The sequence below is a fragment of the Staurois parvus genome, unplaced genomic scaffold, assembly GCF_062004578.1.
Source record: "Staurois parvus isolate SC_StPar_1 unplaced genomic scaffold, SC_StPar_1.0 ptg000573l, whole genome shotgun sequence".
Taxonomy (NCBI): domain Eukaryota; kingdom Metazoa; phylum Chordata; class Amphibia; order Anura; family Ranidae; genus Staurois; species Staurois parvus.
This window is the reverse complement of record NW_028318369.1, coordinates 145,001-170,228: the sequence shown is the minus strand read 5'-3', so window position 1 is coordinate 170,228 and position 25,228 is coordinate 145,001. Positions and strand designations below refer to the sequence as shown.

Below are 25,228 nucleotides of genomic sequence, written 5' to 3'. Positions count from 1 at the left end.
TAATTAAGATGGTAACATTCTTTATCAGGGGCTGGTGAGAAACGACCTTAGGGAGAAGCCCCGCCCACCTAGGGGACGCTTTACAATAAGCCTCATATCTTTGCCAAAATATGTCCAGGCTTTCTGCCCTAACAAAGGAGATGTCGTACTCCCCTGTACCCACAGGGGCAATAAACGCAAAGATATCTGCCGCCTGAAAGCCCATCTCAATGACCCTATCCACAACTTCCTTCCTGCTTGGTGGGGAACCCTCACCCATCCACCTTAGTTGTACCACATTCCTTCTGCTGATTGCAGTAGGTGACCCCCCCACACGCATCTCAGCAGGCTTACCAACACCCTGACCTCCTCTCAGGGCTGCTGAATAGCTCAATGTACCAGCCACAGGAGGGATAGAAGCTGCAGGAGAGACAGAGGCTGCAGGAGGGATGGGATCCATAGGAGGGATGAGAGCAGTGGGAGGGATGGGAGCCGCAGGATGCATAAGAACCACGGGAGGGATGGAAACCGCGGGAGGGGCCAGAGCCACGGGGGGACCGGAGCTGCAGGGGGGACCATAGTAGGTGGATCAGTAACACCGGGTGTACCTGTACACATAGGAACACAATCATCAGACAGCACAATGTCCTTAGAGTCCATACTCACTGCACACGCCGGTGCACGAGGCTCCATCCTGCCCACCTGCAGATCCATGTCAGTAATCACAGGCTCACTGACAGCTAGCTTCACCCCACCCTCCAGCTCACTGGAGAGCCTGTGCAGCTGTAGGTACAACGCTCCCTTTCCTTCGGCTTCACCGGCTTCGGGACTCTGTCATCTTCACTGTCAGAATCCTCTGATGTGAAACAGAACTGCACCCCTGAATGGGGAGTCCATTTCAGCCACAAAATCCAGGGAATCCACACACTCAGCCTCCTCCACTTGAGAACCCCAATCCTGGCTCCTCTGCGGCTGCCGTGGGGGGATAGGGACAGATTCCTCCACTTCACTCCCTGGGGGATCCTTAACCTGCTGGGTAGATCTCACAGATACAGCAGACTCATGTACTCCCTCACTCCTCTTCTCCTTAGCCGGGCCATCCGACAGGTCTTCCAAGGATGATGACCCCACCTCCACATGGCCCCTTGCAGCAGCCAGGGACTTGCTCCTGGCAAGCTTAAACCGCTTCTCATTCTGATACTTTTCTTTGAGCAGGCCACTGGTGGCTTTCAGAGAGGCTACCAACCGGGTCTGCTTGTTTACTTTGTGCTCAAGTGCCTCCAGCTCAGGCTTCATAGCCTGCTTTTTGGTGCTCCATACACGGTCATAGGACCATCTAAAATGCTTCAGCTCCAACCTCCATGCATTCAGCTTCTCCTCTTCACGTCCAAGGCGGCCAATATGAGCTGCCACACAGTCTCTGTACATACTGTAACTCCTCCTTCCTTGGGCCTATTCCCAGGTCCTCAACAGGTGTTGGTATTAGACCGGTACTAGGGCCCTCAGGTGGTCTCTCTCCACCGGGATCCTGCTCAGGACTGCTCATCCTCCCTGGGCAGGCAGAGCAAATCTAGCCCCTGGCTTTCTCAGGCCTCTGGAAGCACTGCAGAGCTCTCACCATGCGACCACACCTGAGCTGGGTAGGATAGCTGGAGATATTTTATTGAAATAAAATCTTGCAACCAGCTTACATTTTATACAAAAATAATAAATAAATACATACATACAGTATTCAATTATCTGGAAACATAAGCAAAAACAAGAACAGGATACAACTCCCTAAATCAGATATATACTATTAGAAAAAGGAAACTTTAGCCTTTATGGCTTTGCTATCTGGGCAGGTAAGAAAGTATTAATAGAGGCCTTTATGACCTCCAGCCCAACAATATTTGTATATAAGGACTTTGTTAGATTTCCAGAGTTATGAAAAAAACTCTATTAATATTTCTAGGTTCTTGTAGATGGTTGTGGGAAGAAATCCTTATGAAAACCAGGTCAGTATGAGCAGTGTGACTTTATTTGATCACACACCAAAAATACAAAGTCAATAAAAAACAGTAAATTCAGATATATGTAGCTTACAAGAAAATAAAAATAAAGAATAAATTGCCTTGGATATTAGGAAATAATGTAGTTCCTTTGCATAGCTTAGATAGAAGTTTTCTTGGCCTAGTTTAAGAAATGACCATGTGCTATTCTTTTGTTCTTTGTCCAAGCATGTGCTTTGAGTAAGAGTGTGTGAAAAGAATGTCTCTGTGTGTGTGAGTGAATGAAGTGAAGTGTCGTCTATCTGAGAGGCTTCTGCGTCGTTGTTTGAAAAGCTGCATACTTAAAATGCATGAGAAATTAGATCCTCCCATTAAGCTTTGTTTCAAATTCGCGGGCTTCTAAACTACTCCCAAAATCACTCCTAGTTTGAATAGAAACAGATGTTCCCATTCAAACCACCAAGTCATTATCATGATTGACATACAGACTATGAGAAAGGTTTCTGAAGTTCTTATGTTACATACAACTGTCAAAATCCATGATTTATGACTACAATTTAAACTCTCAGACTCATTAGACGAATTCACAGTATGGTATACATTACATGAGTATTTTAAAAGAAAACATAACTTTAAACCTCTACTGATTACCTAGACTCAAACACAAATAATTCACATCTGACCACTCTAATACAAAACCTCACATTCACATCCAATTAAGAGGGAATATATATATATATTCTGCCAGCATATATTTCAAAAACTACTAAAGACCGAATTAAAGTTTGGATATTAAAAAATTAATATTACATTCCCCTCTGAAATATGAAATTCATATTAATTTATAACAAGCACACATCATTTATATCACAAACACTCAGGTTTTGATTTAGTAATCTCAAATGTATCATTATTTGTAACTGAGTCAGCATAACCAGAAAGTAGTTTCCTCTGAAGTATATCTTGCAATAGATTATCTCCTTTTCTAATTTCACTTCTAATTCGCTTATAGAAACTGTTCATTTTACACATCAAACATAATTGAAATATAATACATAATACGATAATAATAAAAATAATTATTACAGGATGTAATAAAATATTTCCTGCTGCAGATGCAATTGAAGTTTTTCCCAACATTGATACAGTACGTTTAAATTTTGACCACCAAGAATGACCTGAAAATTCAGACCATTCATGTTCTATATCTTTTAAACTCCCTTGTTCATGTTTAAATAATATTTCTGCTTTTTGAAGTTCATCTGATAATGCTATCAGTAAACCTTCATCTTTTTGAATAACATTTGCCCAATCTCTCCATGGGAATTCATCCACTTGAGATATATTGTACTGTATGGGAAGAGCACTTATATTTTTCATAAGCATGTTTGTTAAATTCATTCTCATCCCATTAACACTTATTGCTGAAATATCTCCTTCTATACAGAACAAACCTCGACTTAAGTTTTCTGTATGTGTACAAGAAGAGAAGAAGGATTGAACCCTTTCTGAGTCAGACATAACTTGAAAACAAACTTTCTTTTTATCTACAATTGAGATTAACTCAGAAGTGGTTTTAACCTTTTCTATTGTTGCTGAACATAGAGTATGGTTATGGTAACAAGAATGAAATATACCTTTGTCTTGATTAGGTAGACAAATCACTTTAGACTGAAATTGTAAACATGAAGACAGATCTAATTGTTCTAACTCAAAATTATTATCAGTAAATGCAAAATCTGTATATTGCAGATGATAATATAGTAACTGTGTGTTGCTAACTGGTAATCCCAAGACAGTGATTGGAACCAACATTTGTTCTTTTCCTGCTACAGGAATCATTGAAGAACTATAACATATGTTCTGATAACATCCAATCCACTTATTTACCCACAGATCAGTATGGTTTATGGCATATACATACTCTCTTGGTAAATTTTGTACAATACCTATAGGAGTTATTCCACTTTGAAAAGCTTGAGCTATTATTTTAAAATTTGTGGAATATTCCATCTGAATTTCTAAACATGCTCTGGCTATATGGGAATGCTGTTCACCTGACATTAAATTAAGAGTAATATTCTCTAAGTGTAATATAGATGGACCCATAATATTGGCTGTTTTAATCACCATATTTTCCAATATTTGATTCAAGTTTCTTTGTACTTTAATACTATTGCTTCCCACTAAACCGGCTGTCTCGAGATCAGACTTTAGTGTACTAATGTCCATGCTATTTGTAATACTACCAATAGAACCTATTCCTCCTAAAATACCTTCAACTATACCACGTTTATTCCTGTGAGGATTCCTAATATCAGTACCAAACCATCTTTCAATACCTAATTCCATGTTAACCAGATGTTCTTTACATTGTGGAAACCTTGTTGAGATTTTCCATTCTGAAATGTTAAAGTTCCACACTATAATAACAAACTTTCCTTCTCTCAACAGAAGTTTGGTCTGGAAATGGTTAATTTGGAAGGGACTGGCTGGAATAAATTTCTTATCCATACACTGTGTTCTTTTAGGGGATAGTACAATTACATTTGTATTTACACATTTCTTTGGATAATTTTCTATTGATATGCAGCATTCATATATACCTGTATCATTAATTGATATAGTGTTTTGATGATACACAAAGTTATCATTATCCCAGTTCAAATTACCAAAAATACTTTTATGGATAACATCAGTTTTATCATGAAGAAAACTTCCCAAAAATTCACCATTCCTTTTCCAAGTTAATAATGAATTTTGAGGTAGGTGTATTTGTATATTACACATCAAATTCAGATTATCCTTTCCTTCTACAAGTCTTAATGATTGAGGAGATATTTTTATCTCTGGGACAATCAAATCTACCACAGTAACAATTACCTTGACTTTAGTTTGAACCAAAGCTCTTGTCACTTGGAAATCCCATATTTTCACTATGTCCTCTTTTTCATTACCATTTATATTCAAATGTTCAGGATCAAGAAAGTGTGAATAACTTTGTAATTGATACCAAATATCTGTTTTAGAACTTCCTATATTTCCAGTATTTAACATGTCTATGGAAATATCTCCTGACCAAATAGTAGGTTCATTTCCCTTTAAAACTATTAACCAGTATCCCATATCGGATAAATTACATTCAAAGTTACTAGTTTCGTTATTGATCCTATAAGATCCTTGCATTTTAACAAATTTTGATTTAGACTCTATTTTAGCTCTAACTTCAATATCATTATTATGAACGAAATACAATTCCGAACAACAAGTTCTACCATGACCTATGCACATATATCCTAGCAAGTCTTCAGCTGTATTAATGTTACTGTCTTTAGGAAAAAATCTTTTGTTCCTAATAAGTGTAGTGTCTTTCTTATGTAGGGCTTCAGTCTTGTTAACTTCTGCATTGCTGGAAAAGTTTATGTTGTAGATTACTAATATTGTCATTGTCACTAAGAAAATGATCAATCCTGTGATAAGTCTTTTCTTTCTACTGCTTTGATTTTCCTTATGTTCTTTTGTTGTAATGTTTATTTTTCTTTGGAATCTGCGATGCTTTGTTTCTTCCGGATTATTGAAATCCATGTCTGCAAAAGAAATGCAGTATCATTATCTCGGTATAAACAATTTGCATTGGTCACTGTGCACCCACATTGTTTGTTGTCTGCGCGCATTTTTTACTGAATTAAGAGGTCTTTGCACTTGTACCATTACTCCTTGAATATCCAAAATATCAAATGGACCTTCCCAATTGCTTTGCCATGGTCCAGTTTTTCTGAAAGTTTTTACCATTACTTGTCCTCCTTTTTCGAACTTAGAAGAATGTGGAGGAACCATTTTTTGCATGCGAGTAGCTGCATGTGGTACAATAGTGTTCAGATTGTCTTGCAACATCTGTAACCACTTTGTTTTTTCTATTGCCTCTTTTTGCGGCGTTGACAAAAACGGTTCATGGGGAAAAACAATACGCATTTTCCTTCCTGTCATTAACTCAAAAGGAGAATACTGTGTTGCAGAAGATGTTGTACTTCTAACACTCATCAGAACCAATGGTACAGCATCAACCCAAGTATTTCCTCTGTCTAATAACATTTTTGCAATCCTTGATTTGACAGTCCTATTCATTCTTTCCACAATACCTGCAGATTGTGGATGATAGGGCACATGAAATCTCTGTTGTATACCCAAGATTTTACACATTGCCTGCATTATTTTACCTGTGAAGTGGGTTCCTCTGTCGCTACTGAGGTTTGTTGGCATACCCCAGACTGGAAAAACATGATTAATTAGCATTTTAGCAGTTGTTAATGCATCATCTTTGCGAACAGGCAAGATTTCAATCCATTTCGAGAAAACATCAACTACAACTAAAGCATACCTGTACCCATTTTTACCTGTAGGTAACGGTCCTATATAGTCTATTTGTAATGTGGACCATGGTCCATCTGCTGGAGGAGTTCTTTGTAATGGAGGTTTTTGACCCTTTGGTCGAGGATTCACTTGAGCACAGATTAGACAAGATTGCACTACACTGTCTACTGTTTCTTCCATTTTGTCCCAGTAAAATTTTTCCTTGAGTATTTCAAGCAATCTTTGTTTACCTATGTGACCTAGGCTTTCGTGATTGTATTTTGTAAATTCTACCTGTAGATGCTGCGGTATAACAGGACGCAGAAACCCGTGTAAGTCATGAAACAAAATTCCGTATTCACATACAAAGGGAAATTTTGGATCAACCTGAGAAGCAGAAAGAGATGGATCCCTTTTCTGTTCTTCTGCAAAGGAGGGAATCTGTGTGTCTGTCTTCCTAACAACATTAACTGAGACTGGTTCAGACTGCATCACTGGTACTCCGTGTAAAGCTGCTTCCTTTGCTAAGAGATCAGCTGTTCTATTGCCTACACTCATCTCATCATTGTCCTTCCTATGAGATGGAATTTTTACAATTGCATAGGCAATAGGATTTTCCTCTGCTAGCTTAAAAATTGATTCAAGTGTCTCTTTGTGCACTAGGACTTTGTTAGATGCATCTACAAAACCTCTACGTTTCCAAATTGGTAAATAATCTGTCAGGGAACGTACAACATATGAACTGTCACTGTAGATCACTAATGGATTTCTGTTCTCTTCCTTGTCTAATGTCAACACAGTTTTTACTGCTTCAAGTTCTGCCCTTTGAGCTGAAAAATGTCCTGGCAATTTGTGCTGTATGGAATAATTACGCTCTGGATACCAAATTGAATATCCACTGTAATAATTACCTGACATACAGTATCTAGAACCATCAACAAATACAGGTTCATCAATTTTCTCTGCCTCTCTACGGAAAAGAGGAGAGGAAGTTTCTTGGACTTCACATAGACATTCATGTTCTAACCCGTTGTATTCCATCAACTGAGGTAGGACATACTTGGCATTATGTTCAACCTGTATTTGCTTAGGTGATAGAGCCAACAACCATTGAGAAAATCTTTGGTTGGAAACTCCCGGAACATTTTTCTCAAAAAGAAACTTCAAAGTGCTATGTGGGGTTTGTAGAATAATTTTGTTGAATCCTACAATATGCTCTGTTGCTTTTACTGCATAATGTACTCCCACAAGTTGTCTGACACAATCATCAAAACCTTTCTCTACTGGAGTAAGCAGACGTGAGAAGTATCCAAGACTTCTCCAGACTCCTCCCTGTTTCTGAATCAAGACAGCTGAGATTGCAGTTTCTGAAGCATGCACTTGCAAAGCAAATGGTGCTTGCTTATCCACAGTAGCCAAAGCTGGAGCTGTTTGCAAATCATTTTTCAACATCTCAAAAGCTTTTTGCTGTATTTCTGTCCAGGGACCAAATACATTTTCCTCATTGTACTTCAACAAATCATACAATGGTTTGGCTTTTTCTGCAAATGATTCGATAAAATCTCTAGAGAAATTTACCAAACCCAAAAACTGTCTCAGTGCTTTGAATGTTGTTGGTACAGGAAGTGACGCAATAGACTCAATTCTTTCCTGTAAAGGCTGTCTCTTTCCTGGACCAATCAAAACTCCAAGAAATTTTACTTCATTTTTCATGAGCTGAACTTTGCGTGTATTCAGCTTGAGACCTTCATCTTGCAGAAGTGTAAACAATTCTGCTAAGAGAGTCCTGTGTTCAGTTTCAGAATTCGTCATAAGCAAGATATCATCTACATATTGAATTAAACAATCAGGTCTAGAAAATTTAGACAAAACATTTGCTAATGCCTGATGTAAGATATACTTAGCAGAATGATATCCTTTTGGAAGACGTTTGAGACAATATTGCACATTTCTATGGACAAATGAAAACTTGTATTGGCAACTCTCAGCCAATTTAATACTAAAAAATCCATTTGCAATGTCAAGAACAGAGAACACTTTCGCATTGGCATTTATTTGTGACATGATGTCTGGAGTTTCTGCCACAATGGGTGTACAACTTGGAGTGTATTTGTTTAGCATTCTTAGATCTATCAATAATCTATATGCACTAGGGTCATCACGCTTTGCCACTACCCACAAAGGATTATTAGTAACTGAATTAGCTTTCCTGATGATACCCTGTTCCAAAAATTCTTGTATGATTACTGATACAGGTTCATCAGATTCTGGCGGCAACTTGTATTGTTTTAATGGGGGATGGTCTTTGCCTTGAATATTAACTTCAATATTTTTGAACAGTCCAGCTTCATTTTTACCTTGACTCCACAGTTTTTTGTGTAGTTGTACTAACTGTTTCAATTCCAGATTATCTCCAGTATCTGGCCATTTATAGTCAGCATCAATTGCTTCTGTCAAACAGATGCTACCGACTTCACAATAATCTGTTGGGTCAATTACCATAGGCTTACGATTAGCAGAGCCTTGCCAAACAATGCCATTGGCTAAATCAAGTATCCACCCTCTTTGAGACAAAACATCAGCACCAATAATGTTCTCTGATCCTTGACAATACCAAAAGTCTATCTCCATTTGCGAACATCCTGGTATTTCAAAAGACACATTTTTACATTTTTTAGCTTGAACATCACCTTTCCCATTGAAACCTACAACTGTGCATACTGTTGCATTAGATGGAATTGGTATTTTCATGCCTAAAACACTTATTTGGGCTCCACTATCCAAAAGAATTGAAGATTTCTGTCCATTAATTTTAGCTTTTACATAAGGGCGGCCACACTTGTCCAAGAAAATTGGAGCTACATATTCCAGACAATGGAGTTCAACTTCCTTTTCTTTTGCTAGTCATGGTGAAGGTAATAATGGCTGTCTTGAAGTATTGGATGAATGTGAGTTGTTCACATTTCCTCCATTACTAATTGACATTTCACTAATCTCTCTGATCAGAGGAGCGTAGGGTGAAGATGACTTAACTTCCTGTGAACGAATTGGAGCTGACGGTTCAGGAGAACTAAGTCCATTTTCTTTACCCAAATTTCTCATCTGAATGTCTTTCAAAAACTTCCTACACTGCCATTTCAAATGCCCTGGTTTTGCACAGTAGTAACAAGTGAGTGGTCTTTGATTCCCTTGTCTTACTCTGTCATTCCTGCGGGGGGCAGCATTTCCTGTCTTGAATTTATCCTGACTGTCAGTCTTAGGATAATTATTCTCAATTAAAGCAATTTTTGGTCTTACATTATTTAGCTTTAATTGTCTCCTAATTTTGTCAATAATATAGGCAGCGTCATCCAAATTATCCTTTTCATTAGCAATCAATAAAGATGCTGGATCAAGGTACTTAAATTTTTTTACAAAATCCTTGACCATAGCAGGGGTCTCATCTTGTAAATTAAAAATCATCCTGTATGCCTTAGAATATCTAATCCTAAAATCATAAGGGTCATCATTAATAGTAGCTCTTAAGGAGTCTAAAATTTCCAAACTAGGTGTCTCCTCTCCTGTTGTGAACAGTAATAACTGTCGTAGTCTATCAGTAGCATTGCTATGAATTTCTATATCATCCTCATTCATGAAAGGAGTCTTGACTAACCTACGAGCCATAAAACTGGGGATCCACAACCCAAAAATGCGATTTCTTTGCTCATCAGTTAATTGAAACCTATCACAAAAATTCTCAAAAACATCGGAATTATGGAAAGAATTTTCTCTCATGTTATATGCTGGTATATCCTTCAATATTTTCATTAACTGATCCTGAATCTGTAACTTCAACTTAGATGCTCTAGCAAGTAATTTCTGTCTCTGAACAGTAGTCTCACTGCCTTCCTCATCACCCCTGGGTGAGTCCGGGATAAATGAGGCCTGGGCCGTTTCTGATTGTTTTTTCTTTGACACCACAGCTATTTGCTTATTTTTTAATATTGCAACATTTTGAGATTCAATTTCTTGCTCAAGATGTTCAATATAGGTACAAAAAGTTTCACAGTTTGCACAATTGGATTCAACAGTATCCTGCATGTCTGTACTCTGTAAGACATTTTTGCTATCTGTCTTAACAACACAAACCACATTTTTCTCTGGCAATTCAAACACCATAGAATTGAAAACTCTAACTAGCTTCACAATGTTACGCAATTTTCTTTTCATCTTATTAAACGTAAATCTAGAGCTATCAATATCAACATTAGCCTGCATACATTGATCATACATAGCTTTCCATAAACCAGTATCAGAAGCATGGCTAGCTAAACCTTGAAATTCCAATTTACTTTCATTAGCTAATGAATCAATAAATTCCATTTTTCTACTCACCGAATGTAGTAAATTTCCTCTTTTGTCCTGACTTAGAGACTTTTCTGGTCACCACTTGAATCCTCAGATCTCCACAACCAACGTTTTCCGTTCCAGGTTCTGCAATCTTTCCGAAGCTTAATCAATAGAAATAGTTCATCTCAATCCCCTCTGAAGAAGCGAGGAGAAATTGAAAAAACGTGGAAAAATCGAATGGCTGGCACTCGCCAATAATGTTAGATTTCCAGAGTTATGAAAAAACTCTATTAATATTTCTAGGTTCTTGTAGATGGTTGTGGGAAGAAATCCGTATGAAAACCAGGTCAGTATGAGCAGTGTGACTTTATTTGATCACACACCAAAAATACAAAGTCAATAAAAAACAGTAAATTCAGATATATGTAGCTTAAAATGAAATAAAAATAAAGAATAAATTGCCTTGGATATTAGGAAATAATGTAGTTCCTTTGCATAGCTTAGATAGAAGTTTTCTTGGCCTAGTTTAAGAAATGACCATGTGCTATTCTTTTGTTCTTTGTCCAAGCACGTGCTTTGAGTAAGAGTGTGTGAAAAGAATGTCTCTGTGTGTGTGAGTGAATGAAGTGAAGTGTAGTCTATCTGAGAAACTTCTGTCTCGTTCTTTGAAAAGCTGCATACTTAAAATGCATGAGAAATTAGGTCCTCCCATTAAGCTTTGTTTCAAATTCGCGGGCTTCTAAACTACTCCCATAATCATTCCCAACTTGAATAGAAACATGTGTTCCCATTCAAACCACCAAGTCATTATCATGATTGACATACAAACTATGAAAAAGGTTTCTGAAGTTCTTATGTTACATACAACTGTCAAAATCCATGATTTATGACTACAATTTAAACTCTCAGACTCATTAAAAGAATTCACAATATGGTATACATTACATGAGTATTTTAAAAGAAAACATGACTTTAAACCTCTACTGATTACCCTTAGCTCAAACACAAATAATTCACATCTGACCACTGAAATACAAAACCTCACATTCACATCCAATTAAGAGGGAATATATATATATTCTGCCAGCATATATTTCAAAAACTACTAAAGACCGAATTAAAGTTTGGATATTAAAAAATTAATATTACACCCTATATCGGCCATGGGCCCCCGTACCTCCTGGTCACGCTGCTGCTGGTCCCACAGTGTGACCTGGGTCCCTGTACGGCCTCCCATTGCTTACACTCTGCCATGTGCCACTTTGAGGTCTCCTCACACTACTGTGCTTTTCCATTTTGACATAGGTTGCTGGCAGATTCCAGGCCTTCCATAGGTTCCGCCAGGCCCCATATCGGCCATGGGCCCCCGTACCTCCTGGTCACGCTGCTGCTGAGCCCACAGTGTGACCTGGGTCCCTGTACGGCCTCCCATTTATTACACTCTGCCATGTGCCACTTTGAGGTCTCCTCACACTACTGTGCTTTTCAATTTTGATATAGGTTGCTGGCAGATTAGAGGACTTCCATAGGTTCCGCCAGGCCCCATATCGGCCATGGGCCCCCGTACCTCCTGGTCACGCTGCTGCTGGTCCCACAGTGTGACCTGGGTCCCTGTACGGCCTCCCATTGCTTACACTCTGCCATGTGCCACTTTGAGGTCTCCTCACACTACTGTGCTTTTCCATTTTGACATAGGTTGCTGGCAGATTCCAGGCCTTCCATAGGTTCCGCCAGGCCCCATATCGGCCATGGGCCCCCGTACCTCCTGGTCACGCTGCTGCTGGTCCCACAGTGTGACCTGGGTCCCTGTACGGCCTCCCATTGCTTACACTCTGCCATGTGCCACTTTGAGGTCTCCTCACACTACTGTGCTTTTCCATTTTGACATAGGTTGCTGGCAGATTCCAGGCCTTCCATAGGTTCCGCCAGGCCCCATATCGGCCATGGGCCCCCGTACCTCCTGGTCACGCTGCTGCTGAGCCCACAGTGTGACCTGGGTCCCTGTACGGCCTCCCATTGCTTACACTCTGCCATGTGCCACTTTGAGGTCTCCTTACACTACTGTGCTTTTCAATTTTGACATAGGTTGCTGGCAGATTAGAGGACTTCCATAGGTTCCGCCAGGCCCCATTTCGGCCATGGGCCCCCGTACCTCCTGGTCACGCTGCTGCTGAGCCCACAGTGTGACCTGGGTCCCTGTACGGCCTCCCATTGCTTACACTCTGCCATGTGCCACTTTGAGGTCTCCTCACACTACTGTGCTTTTCCATTTTGACATAGGTTGCTGGCAGATTCCAGGCATTCCATAGGTTCCGCCAGGCCCCATATCGGCCATGGGCCCCCGTACCTCCTGGTCACGCTGCTGCTGAGCCCACAGTGTGACCTGGGTCCCTGTACGGCCTCCCATTGCTTACACTCTGCCATGTGCCACTTTGAGGTCTCCTCACACTACTGTGCTTTTCCATTTTGACATAGGTTGCTGGCAGATTCCAGGCATTCCATAGGTTCCGCCAGGCCCCATTTCAGCCATGGGCCCCCGTACCTCCTGGTCACGCTGCTGCTGAGCCCACAGTGTGACCTGGGTCCCTGTACGGCCTCCCATTGCTTACACTCTGCCATGTGCCACTTTGAGGTCTCCTCACACTACTGTGCTTTTCCATTTTGACATAGGTTGCTGGCAGATTCCAGGCATTCCATAGGTTCCGCCAGGCCCCATATCGGCCATGGGCCCCCGTACCTCCTGGTCACGCTGCTGCTGAGCCCATAGTGTGACCTGGGTCCCTGTACGGCCTCCCATTGCTTACACTCTGCCATGTGCCACTTTGAGGTCTCCTCACACTACTGTGCTTTTCAATTTTGACATAGGTTGCTGGCAGATTAGAGGACTTCCATAGGTTCCGCCAGGCCCCATATCGGCCATGGGCCCCCGTACCTCCTGGTCACGCTGCTGCTGAGCCCACAGTGTGACCTGGGTCCCTGTACGGCCTCCCATTGCTTACACTCTGCCATGTGCCACTTTGAGGTCTCCTCACACTACTGTGCTTTTCAATTTTGACATAGGTTGCTGGCAGATTAGAGGACTTCCATAGGTTCCGCCAGGCCCCATATCGGCCATGGGCCCCCGTACCTCCTGGTCACGCTGCTGCTGAGCCCACAGTGTGACCTGGGTCCCTGTACGGCCTCCCATTGCTTACACTCTGCCATGTGCCACTTTGAGGTCTCCTTACACTACTGTGCTTTTCAATTTTGACATAGGTTGCTGGCAGATTAGAGGACTTCCATAGGTTCCGCCAGGCCCCATATCGGCCATGGGCCCCCGTACCTCCTGGTCACGCTGCTGCTGGTCCCACAGTGTGACCTGGGTCCCTGTACGGCCTCCCATTGCTTACACTCTGCCATGTGCCACTTTGAGGTCTCCTCACACTACTGTGCTTTTCCATTTTGACATAGGTTGCTGGCAGATTCCAGGCCTTCCATAGGTTCCGCCAGGCCCCATATCGGCCATGGGCCCCCATACCTCCTGGTCACGCTGCTGCTGAGCCCACAGTGTGACCTGGGTCCCTGTACGGCCTCCCATTTATTACACTCTGCCATGTGCCACTTTGAGGTCTCCTCACACTACTGTGCTTTTCAATTTTGATATAGGTTGCTGGCAGATTAGAGGACTTCCATAGGTTCCGCCAGGCCCCATATCGGCCATGGGCCCCCGTACCTCCTGGTCACGCTGCTGCTGGTCCCACAGTGTGACCTGGGTCCCTGTACGGCCTCCCATTGCTTACACTCTGCCATGTGCCACTTTGAGGTCTCCTCACACTACTGTGCTTTTCCATTTTGACATAGGTTGCTGGCAGATTCCAGGCCTTCCATAGGTTCCGCCAGGCCCCATATCGGCCATGGGCCCCCGTACCTCCTGGTCACGCTGCTGCTGGTCCCACAGTGTGACCTGGGTCCCTGTACGGCCTCCCATTGCTTACACTCTGCCATGTGCCACTTTGAGGTCTCCTCACACTACTGTGCTTTTCCATTTTGACATAGGTTGCTGGCAGATTCCAGGCCTTCCATAGGTTCCGCCAGGCCCCATATCGGCCATGGGCCCCCGTACCTCCTGGTCACGCTGCTGCTGAGCCCACAGTGTGACCTGGGTCCCTGTACGGCCTCCCATTGCTTACACTCTGCCATGTGCCACTTTGAGGTCTCCTTACACTACTGTGCTTTTCAATTTTGACATAGGTTGCTGGCAGATTAGAGGACTTCCATAGGTTCCGCCAGGCCCCATTTCGGCCATGGGCCCCCGTACCTCCTGGTCACGCTGCTGCTGAGCCCACAGTGTGACCTGGGTCCCTGTACGGCCTCCCATTGCTTACACTCTGCCATGTGCCACTTTGAGGTCTCCTCACACTACTGTGCTTTTCCATTTTGACATAGGTTGCTGGCAGATTCCAGGCATTCCATAGGTTCCGCCAGGCCCCATATCGGCCATGGGCCCCCGTACCTCCTGGTCACGCTGCTGCTGAGCCCACAGTGTGACCTGGGTCCCTGTACGGCCTCCCATTGCTTACACTCTGCCATGTGCCACTTTGAGGTCTCCTCACACTACTGTGCTTTTCCATTTTGACATAGGTTGCTGGCAGATTCCAGGCATTCCATAGGTTCCGCCAGGCCCCATTTCAGCCATGGGCCCCCGTACCTCCTGGTCACGCTGCTGCTGAGCCCACAGTGTGACCTGGGTCCCTGTACGGCCTCCCATTGCTTACACTCTGCCATGTGCCACTTTGAGGTCTCCTCACACTACTGTGCTTTTCCATTTTGACATAGGTTGCTGGCAGATTCCAGGCATTCCATAGGTTCCGCCAGGCCCCATATCGGCCATGGGCCCCCGTACCTCCTGGTCACGCTGCTGCTGAGCCCATAGTGTGACCTGGGTCCCTGTACGGCCTCCCATTGCTTACACTCTGCCATGTGCCACTTTGAGGTCTCCTCACACTACTGTGCTTTTCAATTTTGACATAGGTTGCTGGCAGATTAGAGGACTTCCATAGGTTCCGCCAGGCCCCATATCGGCCATGGGCCCCCGTACCTCCTGGTCACGCTGCTGCTGAGCCCACAGTGTGACCTGGGTCCCTGTACGGCCTCCCATTGCTTACACTCTGCCATGTGCCACTTTGAGGTCTCCTCACACTACTGTGCTTTTCAATTTTGACATAGGTTGCTGGCAGATTAGAGGACTTCCATAGGTTCCGCCAGGCCCCATATCGGCCATGGGCCCCCGTACCTCCTGGTCACGCTGCTGCTGAGCCCACAGTGTGACCTGGGTCCCTGTACGGCCTCCCATTGCTTACACTCTGCCATGTGCCACTTTGAGGTCTCCTTACACTACTGTGCTTTTCAATTTTGACATAGGTTGCTGGCAGATTAGAGGACTTCCATAGGTTCCGCCAGGCCCCATATCGGCCATGGGCCCCCGTACCTCCTGGTCACGCTGCTGCTGGTCCCACAGTGTGACCTGGGTCCCTGTACGGCCTCCCATTGCTTACACTCTGCCATGTGCCACTTTGAGGTCTCCTCACACTACTGTGCTTTTCCATTTTGACATAGGTTGCTGGCAGATTCCAGGCCTTCCATAGGTTCCGCCAGGCCCCATATCGGCCATGGGCCCCCATACCTCCTGGTCACGCTGCTGCTGAGCCCACAGTGTGACCTGGGTCCCTGTACGGCCTCCCATTTATTACACTCTGCCATGTGCCACTTTGAGGTCTCCTCACACTACTGTGCTTTTCAATTTTGATATAGGTTGCTGGCAGATTAGAGGACTTCCATAGGTTCCGCCAGGCCCCATATCGGCCATGGGCCCCCGTACCTCCTGGTCACGCTGCTGCTGGTCCCACAGTGTGACCTGGGTCCCTGTACGGCCTCCCATTGCTTACACTCTGCCATGTGCCACTTTGAGGTCTCCTCACACTACTGTGCTTTTCCATTTTGACATAGGTTGCTGGCAGATTCCAGGCCTTCCATAGGTTCCGCCAGGCCCCATATCGGCCATGGGCCCCCGTACCTCCTGGTCACGCTGCTGCTGGTCCCACAGTGTGACCTGGGTCCCTGTACGGCCTCCCATTGCTTACACTCTGCCATGTGCCACTTTGAGGTCTCCTCACACTACTGTGCTTTTCCATTTTGACATAGGTTGCTGGCAGATTCCAGGCCTTCCATAGGTTCCGCCAGGCCCCATATCGGCCATGGGCCCCCGTACCTCCTGGTCACGCTGCTGCTGAGCCCACAGTGTGACCTGGGTCCCTGTACGGCCTCCCATTGCTTACACTCTGCCATGTGCCACTTTGAGGTCTCCTTACACTACTGTGCTTTTCAATTTTGACATAGGTTGCTGGCAGATTAGAGGACTTCCATAGGTTCCGCCAGGCCCCATTTCGGCCATGGGCCCCCGTACCTCCTGGTCACGCTGCTGCTGAGCCCACAGTGTGACCTGGGTCCCTGTACGGCCTCCCATTGCTTACACTCTGCCATGTGCCACTTTGAGGTCTCCTCACACTACTGTGCTTTTCCATTTTGACATAGGTTGCTGGCAGATTCCAGGCATTCCATAGGTTCCGCCAGGCCCCATATCGGCCATGGGCCCCCGTACCTCCTGGTCACGCTGCTGCTGAGCCCACAGTGTGACCTGGGTCCCTGTACGGCCTCCCATTGCTTACACTCTGCCATGTGCCACTTTGAGGTCTCCTCACACTACTGTGCTTTTCCATTTTGACATAGGTTGCTGGCAGATTCCAGGCATTCCATATGTTCCGCCAGGCCCCATTTCGGCCATGGGCCCCCGTACCTCCTGGTCACGCTGCTGCTGAGCCCACAGTGTGACCTGGGTCCCTGTACGGCCTCCCATTGCTTACACTCTGCCATGTGCCACTTTGAGGTCTCCTCACACTACTGTGCTTTTCCATTTTGACATAGGTTGCTGGCAGATTCCAGGCATTCCATAGGTTCCGCCAGGCCCCATATCGGCCATGGGCCCCCGTACCTCCTGGTCACGCTGCTGCTGAGCCCACAGTGTGACCTGGGTCCCTGTACGGCCTCCCATTGCTTACACTCTGCCATGTGCCACTTTGAGGTCTCCTCACACTACTGTGCTTTTCAATTTTGACATAGGTTGCTGGCAGATTAGAGGACTTCCATAGGTTCCGCCAGGCCCCATATCGGCCATGGGCCCCCGTACCTCCTGGTCACGCTGCTGCTGAGCCCACAGTGTGACCTGGGTCCCTGTACGGCCTCCCATTGCTTACACTCTGCCATGTGCCACTTTGAGGTCTCCTCACACTACTGTGCTTTTCCATTTTGACATAGGTTGCTGGCAGATTACAGGCCTTCCATAGGTTCCGCCAGGCCCCATATCGGCCATGGGCCCCCGTACCTCCTGGTCACGCTGCTGCTGAGCCCACAGTGTGACCTGGGTCCCTGTACGGCCTCCCATTGCTTCCACTCTGCCATGTGCCACTTTGAGGTCTCCTCACACTACTGTGCTTTTCAATTTTGACATAGGTTGCTGGCAGATTAGAGGACTTCCATAGGTTCCGCCAGGCCCCATATCGGCCATGGGCCCCCGTACCTCCTGGTCACGCTGCTGCTGAGCCCACAGTGTGACCTGGGTCCCTGTACGGCCTCCCATTGCTTACACTCTGCCATGTGCCACTTTGAGGTCTCCTTACACTACTGTGCTTTTCAATTTTGACATAGGTTGCTGGCAGATTAGAGGACTTCCATAGGTTCCGCCAGGCCCCATATCGGCCATGGGCCCCCGTACCTCCTGGTCACGCTGCTGCTGGTCCCACAGTGTGACCTGGGTCCCTGTACGGCCTCCCATTGCTTACACTCTGCCATGTGCCACTTTGAGGTCTCCTCACACTACTGTGCTTTTCCATTTTGACATAGGTTGCTGGCAGATTCCAGGCCTTCCATAGGTTCCGCCAGGCCCCATATCGGCCATGGGCCCCCGTACCTCCTGGTCACGCTGCTGCTGAGCCCACAGTGTGACCTGGGTCCCTGTACGGCCTCCCATTTATTACACTCTGCCATGTGCCACTTTGAGGTCTCCTCACACTACTGTGCTTTTCAATTTTGATATAGGTTGCTGGCAGATTAGAGGACTTCCATAGGTTCCGCCAGGCCCCATATCGGCCATGGGCCCCCGTACCTCCTGGTCACGCTGCTGCTGGTCCCACAGTGTGACCTGGGTCCCTGTACGGCCTCCCATTGCTTACACTCTGCCATGTGCCACTTTGAGGTCTCCTTACACTACTGTGCTTTTCAATTTTGACATAGGTTGCTGGCAGATTAGAGGACTTCCATAGGTTCCGCCAGGCCCCATATCGGCCATGGGCCCCCGTACCTCCTGGTCACGCTGCTGCTGGTCCCACAGTGTGACCTGGGTCCCTGTACGGCCTCCCATTGCTTACACTCTGCCATGTGCCACTTTGAGGTCTCCTTACACTACTGTGCTTTTCCATTTTGACATAGGTTGCTGGCAGATTCCAGGCCTTCCATAGGTTCCGCCAGGCCCTATATCGGCCATGGGCCCCCGTACCTCCTGGTCACGCTGCTGCTGGTCCCACAGTGTGACCTGGGTCCCTGTACGGCCTCCCATTGCTTACACTCTGCCATGTGCCACTTTGAGGTCTCCTCACACTACTGTGCTTTTCCATTTTGACATAGGTTGCTGGCAGATTCCAGGCCTTCCATAGGTTCCGCCAGGCCCCATATCGGCCATGGGCCCCCGTACCTCCTGGTCACGCTGCTGCTGGTCCCACAGTGTGACCTGGGTCCCTGTACGGCCTCCCATTGCTTACACTCTGCCATGTGCCACTTTGAGGTCTCCTCACACTACTGTGCTTTTCCATTTTGACATAGGTTGCTGGCAGATTCCAGGCCTTCCATAGGTTCCGCCAGGCCCCATATCGGCCATGGGCCCCCGTACCTCCTGGTCACGCTGCTGCTGAGCCCACAGTGTGACCTGGGTCCCTGTACGGCCTCCCATTGCTTACACTCTGCCATGTGCCACTTTGAGGTCTCCTTACACTACTGTGCTTTTCAATTTTGACATAGGTTGCTGGCAGATTAGAGGACTTCCATAGGTTCCGCCAGGCCCCATTTCGGCCATGGGCCCCCGTACCTCCTGGTCACGCTGCTGCTGAGCCCACAGTGTGACCTGGGTCCCTTTACGGCCTCCCATTGCTTACACTCTGCCATGTGCCACTTTGAGGTCTCCTCACACTACTGTGCTTTTCCATTTTGACATAGGTTGCTGGCAGATTCCAGGCATTCCATAGGTTCCGCCAGGCCCCATATCGGCCATGGGCCCCCGTACCTCCTGGTCACGCTGCTGCTGAGCCCACAGTGTGACCTGGGTCCCTGTACGGCCTCCCATTGCTTACACTCTGCCATGTGCCACTTTGAGGTCTCCTCACACTACTGTGCTTTTCAATTTTGACATAGGTTGCTGGCAGATTAGAAGACTTCCATAGGTTCCGCCAGGCCCCATATCGGCCATGGGCCCCCGTACCTCCTGGTCACGCTGCTGCTGAGCCCACAGTGTGACCTGGGTCCCTGTACGGCCTCCCATTGCTTCCACTCTGCCATGTGCCACTTTGAGGTCTCCTCACACTACTGTGCTTTTCAATTTTGACATAGGTTGCTGGCAGATTAGAGGACTTCCATAGGTTCCGCCAGGCCCCATATCGGCCATGGGCCCCCGTACCTCCTGGTCACGCTGCTGCTGAGGCCACAGTGTGACCTGGGTCCCTGTACGGCCTCCCATTGCTTACACTCTGCCATGTGCCACTTTGAGGTCTCCTTACACTACTGTGCTTTTCAATTTTGACATAGGTTGCTGGCAGATTAGAGGACTTCCATAGGTTCCGCCAGGCCCCATATCGGCCATGGGCCCCCGTACCTCCTGGTCACGCTGCTGCTGGTCCCACAGTGTGACCTGGGTCCCTGTACGGCCTCCCATTGCTTACACTCTGCCATGTGCCACTTTGAGGTCTCCTCACACTACTGTGCTTTTCCATTTTGACATAGGTTGCTGGCAGATTAGAGGACTTCCATAGGTTCCGCCAGGCCCCATTTCGGCCATGGGCCCCCGTACCTCCTGGTCACGCTGCTGCTGAGCCCACAGTGTGACCTGGGTCCCTGTACGGCCTCCCATTGCTTACACTCTGCCATGTGCCACTTTGAGGTCTCCTCACACTACTGTGCTTTTCCATTTTGACATAGGTTGCTGGCAGATTCCAGGCCTTCCATAGGTTCCGCCAGGCCCCATATCGGCCATGGGCCCCCGTACCTCCTGGTCACGCTGCTGCTGGTCCCACAGTGTGACCTGGGTCCCTGTACGGCCTCCCATTGCTTACACTCTGCCATGTGCCACTTTGAGGTCTCCTCACACTACTGTGCTTTTCCATTTTGACATAGGTTGCTGGCAGATTCCAGGCCTTCCATAGGTTCCGCCAGGCCCCATATCGGCCATGGGCCCCCGTACCTCCTGGTCATGCTGCTGCTGGTCCCACAGTGTGACCTGGGTCCCTGTACGGCCTCCCATTGCTTACACTCTGCCATGTGCCACTTTGAGGTCTCCTTACACTATTGTGCTTTTCCATTTTGACATAGGTTGCTGGCAGATTCCAGGCCTTCCATAGGTTCCGCCAGGCCCCATATCGGCCATGGGCCCCCGTACCTCCTGGTCACGCTGCTGCTGAGCCCACAGTGTGACCTGGGTCCCTGTACGGCCTCCCATTGCTGCTGCCAGGAGGCAGCAGGGTCGCAGCTGTGTCAGTGGAGGCAAACGGCCACGGAGTAGAGCAGCAGCTCCACTGCAGCCTACCACCACAGCCAGTAGTGGTGCCGGTGTGCACGGAGGAAGTAGCAGTCAGCCAGTGAGGAGTAGCGGGTGCAAAGTTTCCTACTCTGCGGTGTGGCAAGTTTTCGTCAAGCCGCCCGAGGAAGTAAACGTAGCCTAATGTCGACTATGTGGCCAGAAAGTCAAGCGTGGCCAGGGGGCCCATGTTGGGACTACAGCGTTGCGTCAGCATATGCAGCGTCGCCATTCAGTGGCCTGGGAAAAACGTGATAAAGATACGGCGGTTCTGCCTGCCCCAGCCCAGGGTTCCATTTTGTCATAGGGTGCTGGCAGATTACGGGCCTCCCATAGGTGCCGCCAGGCCCCAAATCGGCCATGGGCCCCCGTACCGCCTGGTCACGCTGCTGCTGGGCCCACAGTGTGACCTGGGTCCCTGTACGGCCTCCCATTGCTTACACTCTGCCATGTGCCACTTTCAGGTCTCCTCACACTCCTGTGCTTTTCTATTTTGACATAGGTTGCTGGCAGATTCCAGGCCTTCCATAGGTTCCGCCAGGCCCCATATCGGCCATGGGCCCCGTACCTCCTGGTCACGCTGCTGCTGGGCCCACAGTGTGACCTGGGTCCCTGTACGGCCTCCCATTGCTTCCACTCTGCCATGTGCCACTTTGAAATCTCATCACACTCCTGCGGTTGTCCATTTTGTCATAGGTTGCTGGCAGATTACAGGCCTTCCATTGGTGCCGCCAGGCCCCATATCGGCCATGGGCCCCCGTACCTCCTGGTCACGCTGCTGCTGAGCCCACAGTGTGACCTGGGTCCCTGTACGGCCTCCCATTGCTTACACTCTGCCATGTGCCACTTTGAAATCTCCTCACACTCCTGCGGTTGTCCATTTTGACATAGGTTGCTGGCAGATTCCAGGCCTTCCATAGGTTCCGCCAGGCCCCATATCGGCCATGGGCCCTCGTACCTCCTGGTCACGCTGCTGCTGGGCCCACAGTGTGACCTGGGTCCCTGTACGGCCTCCCATTGCTTCCACTCTGCCATGTGCCACTTTGAAATCTCATCACACTCCTGCGGTTGTCCATTTTGTCATAGGTTGCTGGCAGATTACAGGCCTTCCATTGGTGCCGCCAGGCCCCATATCGGCCATGGGCCCCCGTACCTCCTGGTCACGCTGCTGCTGAGCCCACAGTGTGACCTGGGTCCCTGTACGGCCTCCCATTGCTTACACTCTGCCATGTGCCACTTTGAAATCTCCTCACACTCCTGCGGTTGTCCATTTTGACATAGGTTGCTGGCAGATTCCAGGCCTTCCATAGGTTCCGCCAGGCCCCATATCGGCCATGGGCCCCCGTACCTCCTGGTCACGCTGCTGCTGGGCCCACAGTGTGACCTGGGTCCCTGTACGGCCTCCCATTGCTTCCACTCTGCCATGTGCCACTTTGAGGTCTCTTCACACTGCTGGTGTGTTGAATTTTTTGACATAGGGTGCTGGCAGATTACGGGCCTCCCATTGCTGCTGCCAGGCACGTAATCTGCCATGGGCCCCCGTACCGACTCCTCATGCTGTGACGTTGCAACAAGGTGTAATTCAACCCTACATATGTTAGACCGCCTTTACGAACAGCGAAAGGCCATCACAGATTTCCTGATGTTAAAAGCGGATAAAGGTACTCCCTGTGTAACTTAGATGTCAGCCATTGGCAGCTCATGCGTGACACCTGCGCTTGCTCAGGCCCTTTGAGGAGGCCACGCTATTCGTGAGTCGGCAGGACTATGGGATGAACGAGGTCAAATCGGCCATGGGCCCCCGTACCGCCTGTTCACGCTGATGCTGGTCCCACAGTGTGACCTGGGTCCCTGTACCGCCTCCCATTGCTCCCACTCTGCCATGTGCCACTTTCAGGTCTCCTCACACTCCTGCTGGTTTCCATTTTGTCATAGGTTGCTGTATGGCCTCCCATTGCTGCTGCCTCCACCGCCACACTGTGGCTCCAAACACTGGTTTTGGCCCCGTGACTGGCCAAATGAGTGAAGTGTGCGGTGATTCTAAGATCGACGGCACTCATCTGCATGTCATACTGACTGACAGTATTATTTCTCTTCCCCAGCAGACTCCAAGGGCATTTAAATTAAAGGTACAGTGTTCTGCACTAATATTAAGTCTCTCTGAAGCCTAGAAACACCCTTTTTTAAGTTAAATTCACAGCAAATTTATTCGACTCGAATCGAATATTGTCCACGAATTCGCCGAATCAGTCGAATCGAATTTTTCATTTCTTCGCTCATCTCTAAATATAATGTAGGCTTGGTGCCCCGATGGGAGACATTGTCCCCTCTCCCAAATGCCTGGCTAAACAGATAGAAGGGTAGCGGTCCGGGACCGAAGCTTTACCATTGGCCAATGAAGATATTGCCGTCTTGACGTCTCGTAGCGATATACAGTAGGGGCATTAAGTGATGGGAGGAGAGTTGAGCACCACCTGCAGTAGGGAGCACAGACTGCACCTTCCTTCATCAGGATATGGAGCCTTGGCCCAATCCAGACTCTAATGTGAATACCACCATTACTCTCTGCATGTTGGGGTGTTGGTGCAATAATGAAGACATGTTTTGGGGGTACACAGGCTGCAGTATACGCAGTGTATAGTGTGAGCTCAGACTCTATAGAACCAAATCCCTTTTCAGCATCATGTAGTCACCTCCACTTCCCATCTCAATGCACTTAGTGCTCCTCACGTCTCCCCACATCCGTCTTTCCCTCGTTCTCTGTCCTGCAATGTTGGGAGGTGCGATTATCATGACTACTGCCAATAAAAGCTTCTTCCTTCTGTACTCTGATCTCCATGTCCTATAATACTCACCCAGCCCAGCCTCACCCTGTGTAGGAGGGTGTCACCCCTCCCCCACTGCATTCCTCTCCGGTGTCAGAGACTTTCAGTTTCGTTTCTCTTCTGTGGTCAGCGATGGCGTCTTCTGCTCTGAGAGCTGAGCTGGAATGTTCCGTCTGTCTGAACATTTATACTGATCCTGTGACCCTTAAATGTGGACACAACTTCTGCCTGGTCTGTATTGATCGTGTGCTGGATACACAGGAGGGGTCTGGAGGATATTCCTGTCCTGAATGCAGAGAGAAGTTTCCGGGTCGTCCTCCACTGCAGAAGAACATGAAACTACGTAACATAGTGGAGAATTTCCTGTCTGCTCAGCCAGGTCAGGAGGACTCCGGGGTCTTCTGTACTTACTGTGTGGAGTCTCCTGTACCTGCTGTTAGATCCTGTCTACACTGTGAGGTTTCTCTGTGTGATAAACACCTGAAAGTCCACAAAAAGTCCCCAGAACACATCTTATGTGACCCCACCTTGTCCATGGAGAGCAGGAAATGCTCCGTCCATAAGAAGATCCTGGAGTATTACTGCACTGAGGATGACACCTGTATCTGTATTTCTTGTTGTCTGATTGGAGAACACACAGGACATAAGATGATGTCACTGGATGGGGCATCTGAGAAGAAGAAGGAGACACTGAGGAATGTTCTGCAGAAACTTCTGACCAAGAGAGAGGAGATGGAGGAAAGAGTCCAGAGTCTGCAGGAACACAGGAGGAAAGTAGAAGAAGACGAAGCTGGTGACACCAAGAGAGTCACTGCCCTGTTTATAGACCTCAGGAGACGTCTGGAAGACCTGGAGAAGAGAGTCCTGAGGGACATCTCCGGGAG

At 47.2% G+C, this 25,228-nt stretch overlaps 2 protein-coding genes across 2 annotated transcripts in view; one reads left to right on the top strand and one right to left on the bottom strand.

Annotated features, from left to right (window-relative positions):
- Positions 1-1,977: 1,977 nt before the first annotated feature.
- Positions 1,978-10,964, bottom strand: LOC149450506 (uncharacterized). The gene is made up of 2 exons (XM_089691863.1): positions 10,695-10,964; positions 1,978-5,557 (listed from the first exon to the last, which is right to left on the bottom strand). The coding sequence occupies exon 2, from the start codon at positions 5,553-5,555 to the stop codon at positions 2,838-2,840; it is 2,718 nt and encodes a 905-aa protein (XP_089547989.1). The 5' UTR covers positions 5,556-5,557; positions 10,695-10,964; the 3' UTR covers positions 1,978-2,837.
- Positions 10,965-24,428: 13,464 nt separating this feature from the next.
- Positions 24,429-25,228, top strand: part of LOC149450505 (E3 ubiquitin/ISG15 ligase TRIM25-like) — a 1,617-nt gene continuing 817 nt past the window's right edge. The window contains exon 1 of the mRNA XM_089691867.1: positions 24,429-25,228. This exon is cut by the window's right edge and continues 817 nt beyond it. Within this exon, the coding sequence (XP_089547993.1) occupies positions 24,477-25,228 (752 nt within the window). The 5' untranslated portion in view covers positions 24,429-24,476.